The 12,463-nt window shown below is 47.6% G+C and overlaps 1 protein-coding gene across 1 annotated transcript in view; it reads left to right on the top strand.

Moving 5' to 3' along the window:
- The window catches only part of nuak1b (NUAK family, SNF1-like kinase, 1b), a 31,896-nt gene that overhangs the window by 1,611 nt on the left and 17,822 nt on the right, over nt 1–12,463 (top strand). The window contains exon 2 of the mRNA XM_080736427.1: nt 9,483–9,603. Coding sequence (XP_080592553.1) covers nt 9,483–9,603 — 121 coding nt within the window. The remainder of the gene's footprint in view (nt 1–9,482; nt 9,604–12,463) is intronic.

Here is a 12,463-nt window from a genome sequence, read left to right as displayed (position 1 = left end):
CATGATGAATTTATTTTAAGAAGTACATTTTTTCCCCACCTGTAGCCAAGGTATGGCTGATGCCATACCTTGCCATACCCAATTGACGCCTCTGCTAGTCTAGTGAGCCGCTTGAGAAAAACCTGCTCTTAAACCAGTAGTTGTCAAACTTTGTCATGCCAAGGACCCCTACATTTTACTATTTTTGGCAGTCGGTGGACCCCCATCTGAAAGTATTTTGTGCCGAGGGTCCTAAACGATCCAAGATTTGTGGTGTTAAAAGTTTAAAAAAAAAACATACAAAAATGTCAAAGTGATTTTGATATTAGCTACTTTCACTGGGGACCCCCTTGAACCCACCCAAGGACCCCTTGGGGTCCCCATACCCCACTTTGAGAACCCCTGCAGGCCTGCATTAGACCACAAACCACCATAATGTACTTACCGGTACTTACTTTTACTTATCCTCTTCGTCCCGGTTGGGGCATATAAGGCTGAGAGTGTACAAATGGAACCAAATGAAATGAAAAATGTCCATTTGTTTCCATTTTGTACACACTCAGAGTTACAGCCCCATAAAGGTCAATTTGGTTCCTATTTACCCCAACTATCTACTATCATCATTTTCCTGGGGACCCCCTGGAACCCCTCAAGGATAAGAGCCCCAGAGGTCTTTGAGGAGGTTCCAGGGGGGGTCTCCTCACCCCAGCTAAATTAGTTAATAGCCCTATGTTATAGCCTACTATTGAATAGTTTTTAACATTTATCATTAATCTTATCTCATGGGGGTCCTTCCCTGGCATTTTCTGATGGGGGTCTACTCTGCTCTGCTGCCAAGGGGACCGTCCTTGACATGAACAAAAAAAGAAGGTTGAGAACCACTGCTCTTAAACATCTGTCTCAATGACAGCAGGGCCCTTTTAAGGTCCAGACGTCTGTAATTCGGGGCCCATACCATTGAAACGCCCTTCTGTGAATCATCATCACACTACAAACAACGCTGCAGTGTCCAAAATAACTACTTTCTTTGACAGAGGCGTGTGTCTCATCGCCCCTCTGGGAATTCCCCCGTGTTTGTTCAAAGGCCCCCAGGGGCCCTGGGAATCTGTACCGCACGCGCTCACTGTCCCCCAGCGCGGGGCCTAGCGGCGCGACCGGACGCGCCGCCAGTGCAGATGTTTAAAACCCCCGGCCACTGGCTGACCCCGATGTTAGACACATCATTTCCAGCAGTTCCTCAATGGCGCCCACTCACTCACATGGAAAATGGTCCCAGGAATACACTATTGTAGATTGCAGGAACGGATAAAAAAAAGCCTATTTATAGCTCAAAATGCAGAAGAGCTGACTCTTTGCTCTTTTAATTCTTATTCATTGAATACTCCATTAGTCAGAAATGTAAAAACGGGGACTTGTTTCTGTTGTGGTCCTATGTATTCAATTCATATCAACATAGCATACCGAATTAACACAATAATCTATATCATTAACAAATACAAACACCATACAAAAGAGATGGGGAAAATTACATTTTGGTCTCCTGATAGGTTTTTGTGTGTGTGTGTGTGTGTGTGTGTGTGTGTGTGTGTGTGTGTGTGTGTGTGTGTGTGTGTGTGTGTGTGTGTGTGTGTGTGTGTGTGTGTGTGTGTGTGTGTGTGTGTGTGTGTGTGTGCGCACGCAGTGTGTGTGTGTGTGTGTGTGTGTGTGTGTGTGTGTGTGTGTGTGTGTGTGTGTGTGTGTGTGTGTGTGTGTGTGTGTGTGTGTGTGTGTGTGTGTGTGTGTGTGTGTGTGTGTGTGTGTGTGTGTGTGTGAGTGCGTGCGTGCGTGCGTGCGTGCGTGCGTGCGTGCGTGCGTGCGTGCGTGCGTGCGTGCGTGCGTGCGTGCGTGCGTGCGTGCGTGCGTGCGTGCGTGCGTGCGTGCGTGCGTGCGTGCGTGCGTGCGTGCCAGCGAGTCTATTGCACCATACATCTTTGTCTGTTGTGGGTGCCACTCCACCAGGGTGACTTTGCCCCTGAAAGTTCTGCGTCTCTAAGCCATGAGCTGTCCTCGCAGTCAGACCTGCACAGCTAACTCGTCCACATATTTCCAAGTGTGGCAGAATCTGACCCCTGCATGCCCATTCTGGCAGTGACAGGGGAACTTTCCATGTACTGAGAATGCGGAGGGGGGGGATCTCATCAGTCAGGGCCAACAAGGTCAACCCTTGGATTTATGCACAGTAAAGTCCTAAGTGTTAAATTTACCCACAGTGCCCCTGTTTATCCATATTATTTTGGCCATGTCATTGTACGTGAAATATCAAGTATGTATTTCAATTAAAATATATAATGGAAGAGCATGGAAGGCCGCCTCCAACCTCCACTGTTATGTTGTATTAACATACTCTTACCATACATGGTTAATCACAACAAAGCTTTAAATTGAGACTTGAGGTAACCATTGCACTTTGCAGTGGTTAGGGCTCCCCCTAAAGGCTTGGTTAGATACCTTGCACTCACAGCACTTTGAGTCCCAGATCAAGTCTGCAAGTGCAAGCACTTTCATTTTAGAGAAGACAATTATGTACAGCAACACGAAATGATTTACTCTGATGTGCTGTGTGAGCTTGTAAAGTGTCTCTTTTGCATGAAGACAGTTGGTGTAGAGGGAAATAATGATGGGGCCAGACTACTGGAGGATCTGGTCAATAAAGTAAAGTAATATGAGTGATTCAGATCCAGCCTATAATTTCTGCAAGTTAGTTTTTAAACATGTTTTTTTGTCATTTCAACAACATCATTTATTGTAGTGTTTGCTGTGAGGGAACAAGAGTTTTGCATGCGTTATAGCATGCATATTAACTTTGCTCCTAATGTACAATGGTTTATACATATTGTGACAAAGCGGCCCTGTGTAGTGAGTTATATGATCAATTCGAAAAGTTCCCCAAAAGCATATTTTTTCCAAAGACAAATCGGCCTCATTGAGAACACATGGCGAATACACCCAAACTCTAATATTGTCTAATAAATTCCAGATTGTGTCAATAAAACCCATGAGCTCTAGGAATCACTGGGCTAATCCCTACATTCCTTAGTCCTTATCTGCAGCAGCGGTCCAAGCTTAACATTCTGACTTCTAGGGGCTAAAACCGGAGACGAAATGGGACGCCAGTGAAGCTTAGGCCCCATCTCACACCAGTGGCGTTTGAGGAGAAGGAAAGGGGCGGGGCAGCTGTATATTTGAGTTGAATCTTATCTTTAGGGAATCAGTGTCTCGGTACATGGGGCCCAGTGGTGAAAAAAGTACAGACATATTTTACTTAAGTAAAAGTATCAATACTGCAATACAGAAATACACTGTTACAAGTAAAAGTCCGGAATTATAAATGTACTTGAGTTAAAGTATGAAAGAAGTGGCATCAAAACGTACTTAAAGTACCAAAGGTATCGGCTATTTTCAAATAGCCATGGTATAACATAGGGCTAAAGTGGTTTATGTATGTTTTATATTATGCAAAGTAACTAGTAACTAAAGTTTTCAAATAAATAGAGTGGAGTAAAACAACATTTGGATCCGAGATGTAGTGGATTAGAAGTCCCAAGTATTGAAAGTCGGAAATACTCAAGTAAAGTACAAATACCTCAAGAATGTACTCAAGTTCTTACAGTAAGTAAATGCACTTGGTTACTTTACACCACTGATGGGGTCCCAGGCAGGCAGCCGAACTCAGACAGTCAGACATGGTTTACCTGACCCCTGACCCCGGGCTCTTGGTGTTCATACGGCAGATATAGCAGCATGGTGGCGAGAGAGCGTTGCGCAACCACTGTGGCTCCGCCACCGTGTTTGTTTTCATGCCGGCAGCTGTCTTAGTGTCTTCCACTTGGAGACAACGAGAAGAGCAGACGGTGCATCAGGTATGAGTGACTAAAGGGAAAGTGAGGGAGCCGGGACTTGTGTTTGTGTACGCCGCGTACACTTTGTGCACGTGCAGAGCTGGTTTAATGGACTTGACGGTTTATTGATTAACCTCCATGAACCCTGGCGATGAATTGAGTACTTAGGAGCCCAACGGAAACAAGCCATAGTGCTTTCTTGGGTTTAACATCGTCTTAGCAGATCTTGTACTGAACTGTACTTTCCTGTGATTGTTTTTTTTTTGTTGCAAACTGCAAATAAACAATTCAATCAATTAAAGCGCCCCTATTCTGGGCATATCGTAATAATATGCAAACGTTCTGTGATAAAAATCGGATCTACAAGCTCACAATTTCTAGATCTTGTAGATGAGCTACTCTCAGTGAAGAGAGTTGGTGTAGTGGTAAAAAAGGAGGGGACAAAGACCAATATTAGAGCCCCGGTTCAGCCCCGGGGGAACCCAGTCAGCAAAGTACATACTGTATGTATATATATGGTTCGAGTGGATAAACCTGCACATGTCATGTTCCATGTGTGAGTCAGTGAAAGTGTACGCGAGGCATGATTTATAGTGTAGATCTCCTATTCTCGGCGAGTGACACGGTCACACGACGACGGAGCCCAGATAAAGCATGAGTGAGTGCCTGCTCTCTCTAATCTGTACTGCCACATGCTGTGTTCCTTGGCAGTCAGACCTGGAAAGCTAGCAGAAGGGAATTTAGTGCATGCCGGACGGACGGAGATGCTGCCTCTGAGGTATTTCTGCGTGTCTCTTGCTCCACGCGTCGCTCGCACGTCTTTTTGAGTAAGCGCTGACAAGCAAGGTGGCAGCATGGTTTGCGCGCGTGTGTGCGTTTGTGTGTGTGTGTGTGTGCAGGGGTGTCGCACCAAATTCTGGGCCCTGGGTACAAGGATTCACTGTGGAGCCCCTGTGCTTTAACTATTGAAAAATAGTAGATATACAAGCTGACTGTCTGACTGTCAAACTTTTTCATGTGAAGGAACCCCAAAATGATAATGTATGTGGCCACGAACCCACATCTCAAAATATTGAGTTCCAGGGACCCCCCAGAAGAAAATTTTGAGTTACAAATGTTAGCTTAAAAAATACATGTATTCAAAGATTTGCATAGATTTTCACGACTTTTCAAAAATAGCAGATCGACAAGCTCGCAGCGTGCCACTCGGTGCCGTGCTGTGAGCTTGTATATCTGCTATTTTTCAATAGCTAAAGTATTAAATAATTAGGGCCCCTCCACCTTGGGCCCTAGTAACTCAGTCCCACTCCCCCCCCCCCCCCCCGCCACCTTGTGACGCCCCTGTGTGTATGTGTGTTGGTGACAGTGGCGATACAGACGAGTGCCGCTTGCCATGTTAAGATGAATTGAGTGGAACGATGGGGGCGACAGGAGGGCCCCCCGATGGACAGTGACACATGAAAGGCCATCCCCAACCCGGTCAGGAAATGAGATCGGAGGGGACGAGTTAATATCCTGCATGGGGGAAAGGGGGAGGCAAGGAATCCCACCATAACAAGAGGGGGACGGTGTCAGTTGGGGGGGGGGGGGGGGATACAGACAGAGTTACATTAATATGAGCTTAAAGCACTAGATTACATCACTCCCCAACAATGGATTCACTGGGGAGGACTGGAGAGGAGAGGGGGAAAAACACTGACATTCTGTGTGTGTGTGTGTGTGTGTGTGTGTGTGTGTGTGTGTGTGTGTGTGTGTGTGTGTGTGTGTGTGTGTGTGTGTGTGTGTGTGTGTGTGTGTGTGTGTGTGTGTGTGTGTGCAGCTGAAGACATTTTAGGATTTCTGGCTCCGGTTGAGAAGATATAGTTCTCTGGAATAGTTAAGGGCTCCTCTTCCTCCTACACACGGGCTCTCTCTCTCTCTCTCTCTCTCTCTCTCTCTCTTTGTGTTGTTTCTTTCTCTCTCTCTATCGCTTATCAGTCTCTGGGCTTTTCTCCTGCTCTCTCTATCTCTCTCTCTCTCTGTCTGTCTCTATTCTCCCTCATGCTCGCTCTCCTTCATCATCACCACCAACATAACTTGAACACAATCTCCCAGGAGAGGAGCCAGGTGGGGGCGGCGATGAGCTCGCTCGTGATGGATACCTCATCTATTTTAATGGCCTGAGAAAAGCACCGGGCCGATGTCAGGCTCTGGTGAAGCGAAACGGCGGACTTTCACTTCAAACAAGCCCCTGTGCAGTGTTGCATACATTACAGAGCCAGCTTGGTGGGAGGGGAGGGGTGAACTTAGACCCGGTCTCTCTACCTGGCTTGGCGTAGTCGGCAGGACAGTGTCTGTTTGCTCTGTGAGTGACAGTAATATCGGGCTGCGCTCGGGGACGAGACGTGCCGGTTGGGGACCAGCCAGCTGGCCGCCCCGGCGGGTAATCTGCAGTCCTGTTTAATGATCCACAGAGGGGGTCCTGGCAGGAGGAACATGAGCACATGATGGCACTGCTGTCAGGCGGAAACCTAGTATGTCCAAAACGTACTTTTCAGTACATTAAGAAAAAAGAACCTGATCCGCTGCAGTTATTAATGAGTCACAAGCTTGTTGTTAATCCACACTTCAGTTTACTTTAGGGCCTGGACCTTTTTGGGGAACCGGACAAAGCCAGATGTTGGAGCTCAGCTCCTTCCAGGAGCACCGCTCAATGATAACAGTCAGACATACTTAACCACTTTCACTTCAATTATGTTTTTTCTATTTCTGTGTGACACTGTCATGCTACAGTAAGGCATTCATTTTTGAAAAACAAACAAACATACAAAGTCGAAATATGGAGGAGATACAAGGTTTTTCCAACAGCAGCGGTATGCAAGAGATGGCTAGCTTGGTCACAAGCCCATTGTGGGGAGGCCAGCTCATTTAATGAGTTTGCATACACAGGGTGGTATTAGGGTCATGGCTTTTAAAAAGATTGATCGCTGGTTATTCTCCAAGACAGGGACATTTTGCCCTTGGTCTACAGTCAGTCAGACAGACATGGAAACTTTACTTGACTTTGCCAGAAAGTTTCTGGTTAGCATACAGAAGATCCGGCGCAGAATTGTTAGCCTGCGTAGCCAGAGTTTTGAAAAAAAAACGGTCTATAGGGGACGCTATGGAGGTGTATGGAGGCAGTCGCTATGGAGTCGACTGCCGTTGCTCTATTCTGGGCTAGAGCCCAGAATGGTCAAGTTCCTTCCATCGTCATAATATGTCTAATAGCAGTTGGCACTGTGCCCCCCTCTCATTCATTCCTAAATTAAATCCAGGAAGAGGCCGACTTTAACTCTGCAACAAACAAAGGATGGAACTTTAGAAACCTTACTCAGGTCTTGCGGCCAGGCGGATAACTCAGAATCCAATGAGGTAAAGGAAAACCACAGTGTTAAGGCTTGTACTAATTAAGAACACCGGGGTAACGAAGGCAAACACTCAGCATGGGGACACAGAGCCCCTTCTTGTTTATGGCAGACTACTTTTTTTCTTTTTTTTAATTCTATGTAATCAAGATTTGCTCTGGATGGGAGCTATTCCGGTTTGGGGTTATTTTTATGGATGTATACGGTAATTAGCTTGGCACCCGTTACCGCCTGTGGTTTTTCTGCTGCTTGGAATAAAAAAAAAGGTTCGGGCTCCCCGGGAATATGGCTGCTCTGCTCCAGGGGAGGACAAAAGTTTAAACTAACAGAAATTCAGAGTGAATAGGCCTCTATGCTGGCCAGATCAAAGGACACCCGGGACTCAATCCGGAATGTTTAGGCTACAATTATAGGGACATGTGCAGGACTGTGTACTTTCTATTGGGTTTATTTGGAGTAGCCCGCCAGGCCTTTCATTTTAAGATCGCATTGGCTAAAACGGCTGGAGATTTCGAATGCGCGTCCAATTGTGGTCAAGTCTCTTAGCGCTGCTGTTATTTGCATGACAGTGAAAAATCATCCAGTCACATCTAATTGCTGCCTCTTGAATGTATCTACGAGAGCCCCCCCACCCCCCATTCTGGCAAGGCCAGATAGGCCTCGGACGTCGACTCCGCTCCTCATATTGCATATCGTGACTGTTTCAGTCAACATGCCTGCCTCTGCAAGCCAGACAGACTAGGTCGCTATGGAAATCCCCCCCCCCCCCCCCCCCCCAGCGTTGTGTGCGATTCCGCCACCTGATCTCTCAATTAGTGCACGGGGTGAGGGGCCCCGGCTCACAGACCAGCCCAAACACTGCCTTAAACGGCAGGTTAAATGCGGGCTTGGGTCCAGAGAGAGAGAGAGAGAGAGAGAGAGCGCAGCACAAAGGAAGCTTCCATTACCCTGCCACCACCACGTGCCAGGTTGTTTTTCTCAAACTGGCGCACTTTAATTTGCGACTCCCACCCACCCTCTCCCACGCTATACAGCGCCCCAGGGGCTGGGGGAAAATGACACTGTCTGCTGCAGGTAGACTCATCCAGCCCTCGTGTCTGATGATGAGGCAGACAGGTGAGGAGAGGGTAAAAGGTCACTATAGGGGGAAGGCCCCTGCGCTGCAAGGACTCCAGGGAGGGAGGTCAGATGAGTCTGAGAGGACTCACAGAGAGGTTATTGTAGACTGGAGCAGGGGCGTCACAAGTGGGACCGAGTTACAAGGGCCCAAGGTGGAGGGGCCTTCATTATTTAGCTATTGAAAAATAGCAGATATACAAGCTCACAGTGCGGCACCGAGTGCCACGCTGCGAGCTTGTAGATCTGCTATTTTTGAAAAGTCGTGAAAATGTGGGCAAATCTTTGAATATATGTATTTTTTAAGCAAACATTTGTAACTCAAATTCTGCTTCTGGGGGGTCCCTGGAACTAAATATTTTGAGATGGGGGTCCGTGGCCAAATACACATCATTTTGGGGCACCACTGACATAGAAACATAGGTTTTTCAAAAAACCTTAGAAGGATTTGAAGTATTCAAAGACTTGCACAAATTCTCATGATTTTTCAAAAATAGCAGATCCACAAGCTGTGAGCTTGTATATCTTCTATTTTTCAATAGTTAAAGTACCCAGGGCCCGGAATTTGGTGCGACACCCCTGGACTGGAGGATGGGGATGTCGCAACAGGAGCTCACGTGTTCCTGTAGACACACGGAGTCGTGTGTGTGTGTACAGCACTGTTTCCCAAACAGTGGGTCGGGACCCATTTGAGGGTCGTGGCCAAATATTATACATCTGGGATGTAGTGGAGTAAAAGTAAAAGTACTGAAAACTGGAAATACTCAAGTAAAGTACAAATATCTCAAAACTGTACTTAAGTAAATTTACTTAGTTACTTTATACCACTGGCTACTACGTCCATGAACTCCTTTGCAAACTGCGCTGTATGCTCATTTCAGCATGACTGGAGAGCCTATTTCAACCAACTGCCTGATCAGAAGAACTGCCAGTAGTATAATGTAAATATTTCACTCCACTTTTCTCTTCTGTTTTGGGAGACTCCTCTGAGTACCACCAGAGGGGGGCTCAAGGACCACCAGTGGTACACGTACCACAGGTTGAGAACCACTGCTCAATAAATCACAGATTCAAAGATTCTCTGGTTTTAATAACAAAGCGGGCTTGTTGTGTGTGTCTACAGGTGGCCATCAAGTCCATCAAGAAGGAGAAGATCAAGGATGACCAGGACATGGTCCACATCCGCAGGGAGATCGAGATCATGTCGTCTCTCCGCCACCCCCACATCATCTCTATATATGAAGGTGAGGACCTGTCCTCGTGTCCAACAAGAGACACACACACACACACACACACACACACACACACACACACACACACACACACACACACACACACACACACACACACACATACACACACAGATATACAGAAATCATCAGTCTAAACATTAAATGATCAAAAAACTAATAATCTGTACATTGAAACGATACAAACTATAGGATGCCAGGTCAACAAATGAACCTGGCATCTGTCTAAAAATCTGTCTAAAAATAACATATAGTATCTATCTACTATATATAACTATAGTACCTAAATAGCATTTTTAAACTTTGTATAAGGATTGTCAATGCTAGGGCAAGTGCTACGGGCTAAGGTGGAGTCTGAAGAGGTGAGTCTTCAGATTACGGCAGGCAGACACACACACACACACACACGCACACACACACACACACACACACACACACACACACACACACACACACACACACACACACACACACACACACACACACACACACACACACACACACGTGCACACCGCTGTGGCCAGGCTGCGTAAAGTGTCATGTTATGATGTACAGATGTCATACTAGAGCTGTGGGATGTTTTTCATATGATCCTCTGCTCTGTTCATCTTTCTGGGACAGACACTGTGTGTGTGTGTGTGTGTGTGTGTGTGTGTGTGTGTGTGTGTGTGTGTGTGTGTGTGTGTGTGTGTGTGTGTGTGTGTGTGTGTGTGTGTGTGTGTGTGTGTGTGTGTGTGTGTGTGTGTGTGTGTGTGCGCGTGTGCGTGTGCGTGCACACATTTGTGCGTGTGTCTCTCCCACATAAGAGGTCTCTCCCCTGGTCTTCCCTAGTCTTGATCTCAGGGCCAGACATCTGCTGATACTTAGAGACATCTGCAGCTGGGAACCAGACTAGGATCATCAGACACGTGTGTGTGTGTGTGTGTGTGTGTGTGTGTGTGTGTGTGTGTGTGCGTGTGCGTGTGCGTGTGTGTGCGTGTGTGTGCGCGCGCGCGTGTGTGTGTGTGTGTGTGTGTGTGAGAGAGAGAGAAAGCGAGTGAGAGTGAGAGAGTGAGAGTGAATGTACAAGTGTCTATGGCTCTGGCATTTCTGTGTGTGTGTGTGTGTGCGTGTGTGTGTGTGTGTGTGCGCGTGTGGCGAGTGCACGCATTGAACAACTGGGAAGACTGGGTAGTTTAACTTAAACCCCGGTTACCCTGACTGCTAATCTGGTATATACAGTATATGCTGAGGTAGGATTCCCCGTAGCTATCTTTACACAGCCAGCCGAATGTGTTAAGAACCTCGTGCGAGTGTGCTAATGCACAATTCTTTACACCTACAGAGTTAAATGAATTTAGCTTGTGCAGCGTGTTCTGTATGTCTGCCCCAGTAAGCAAGTCTTTAAATATCCAGGCTTAACCAGCACCTCCCGTTTCCTCATATATATAAAAGAAAGTGCAATCCAATTGAAACAATTCACATTGAATTCCACGAGTAGCTGCTTCCTAACAATTCGTCATCCTCTCGGCCCACGAGCGCACAGGGGCCGTCTGAGTCACGAGGCCGGGCTGCTGTGAGCCAGCAAAGTGGCATCGGTTCCATTCCTGTGACTCGTGACTTATTTTTATAAGTGTGTGGGTCAACAACAGAGCGACAGTCTCTCTCTCTCTCTCTCTCTCTCTGCGTCCTGTCAGGGGACAGGGAGGGAGGAAAGGTTTGCCTTGTGCCACACGGCGGGTTGTGTGTCGACCTGCCGCCGCTCGCTTGCCCCAAAAACTTGGCGCTAGCTCCGCTTGCCGTTTCCTTTGTTTGGTTTCAAAGTCCTCCTCCGAGCAGGGATCGTTATCGGCTCCTCCATGTGTGTATACGCGGGGCGACAAACAGCGCTATTTGTCATGGGAACGTGCCAGTCGTCAGCTGGAGGGCCCTGCGGTTCAGCCCAGTTTGTCCTGCCGTCTGGGAGAATGATTAAAAGAGCAACCACCCCGGCTTCATAAACTCTCTGTGTTGGGAGTCCATGTGCTGGCGCGGTGCGTGCGCTCACCGCCATCCCTTTGTACCCGACCCAACTCTCTCTCTCTCTCTCTCTCGCTCTCTCTCTCTCTGCCAGGCTGTTTCACTTAGTGCCCCCGCTGTACCCCCGCGCTGCTCTTGCCCTCTGCTTTCTGGTGTTTCTTCTCTCCTTAAAAGCTCTGTGTTTACTGTCGTGGCCTGGCCTCTGTCCAGCCCGGCCCGGCCTGGCCTGGCCTCAGAGACGTATAGACACCCCCACTCCTGCCCCTCTCCCCATCCTCAGAGCTGTGTATCCGGCAACACCCTCCTCAACAGCGCCTGCTAACTTGCTTGTGTGAAGCAAAGCTGATCCAGATGTGTGCGTGCGTGCGTGCGTGTGTGTGTGTGTGTGTGTGTGTGTGTGTGCGCGGTGCACGGAGATGGATTCGTACCACTCCCCTTGCGTTCTGCATCCATCAGCATGCTGTGCAAGGCTTTTAAAAAGCGCATTTTGCCCGACACTCCCCTGCAAAACCCATAACGCCTCATGCACGCACGCACACACACACACACACACACACACACACACACACACACACACACACACACACACACACACACACTCAAGCCCCAAAGAATGCTATAAATGCTCCAATTGGTTCATCCAGCTAAAGCTGTTAGTGGGTTTTCTATGTGCTCAGTGGAATCTTCTGGAGATGCCATTGTCCCCAGAGCGGAGACGTAGGCCTGTGGAGACAGGCCTGGCTGGCATGACCGTGACAGGGACCTCCCTCCTGGGGGAGGAGTCTGGGCACTTTACAACACACTCAAGACTCAAGAAAGATGCTCTGAAGTTCTGGTTTAAAATGTTTCCTTTTTT

The sequence above is a fragment of the Nannobrachium achirus genome (genome assembly GCF_963921795.1).
Source record: "Nannobrachium achirus genome assembly, chromosome: 11".
In the NCBI taxonomy this organism is placed as follows: domain Eukaryota; kingdom Metazoa; phylum Chordata; class Actinopteri; order Myctophiformes; family Myctophidae; genus Nannobrachium; species Nannobrachium achirus.
Note: the sequence above shows the minus strand (reverse complement) of the source record. Positions and strands in the feature narration are given on the sequence as shown.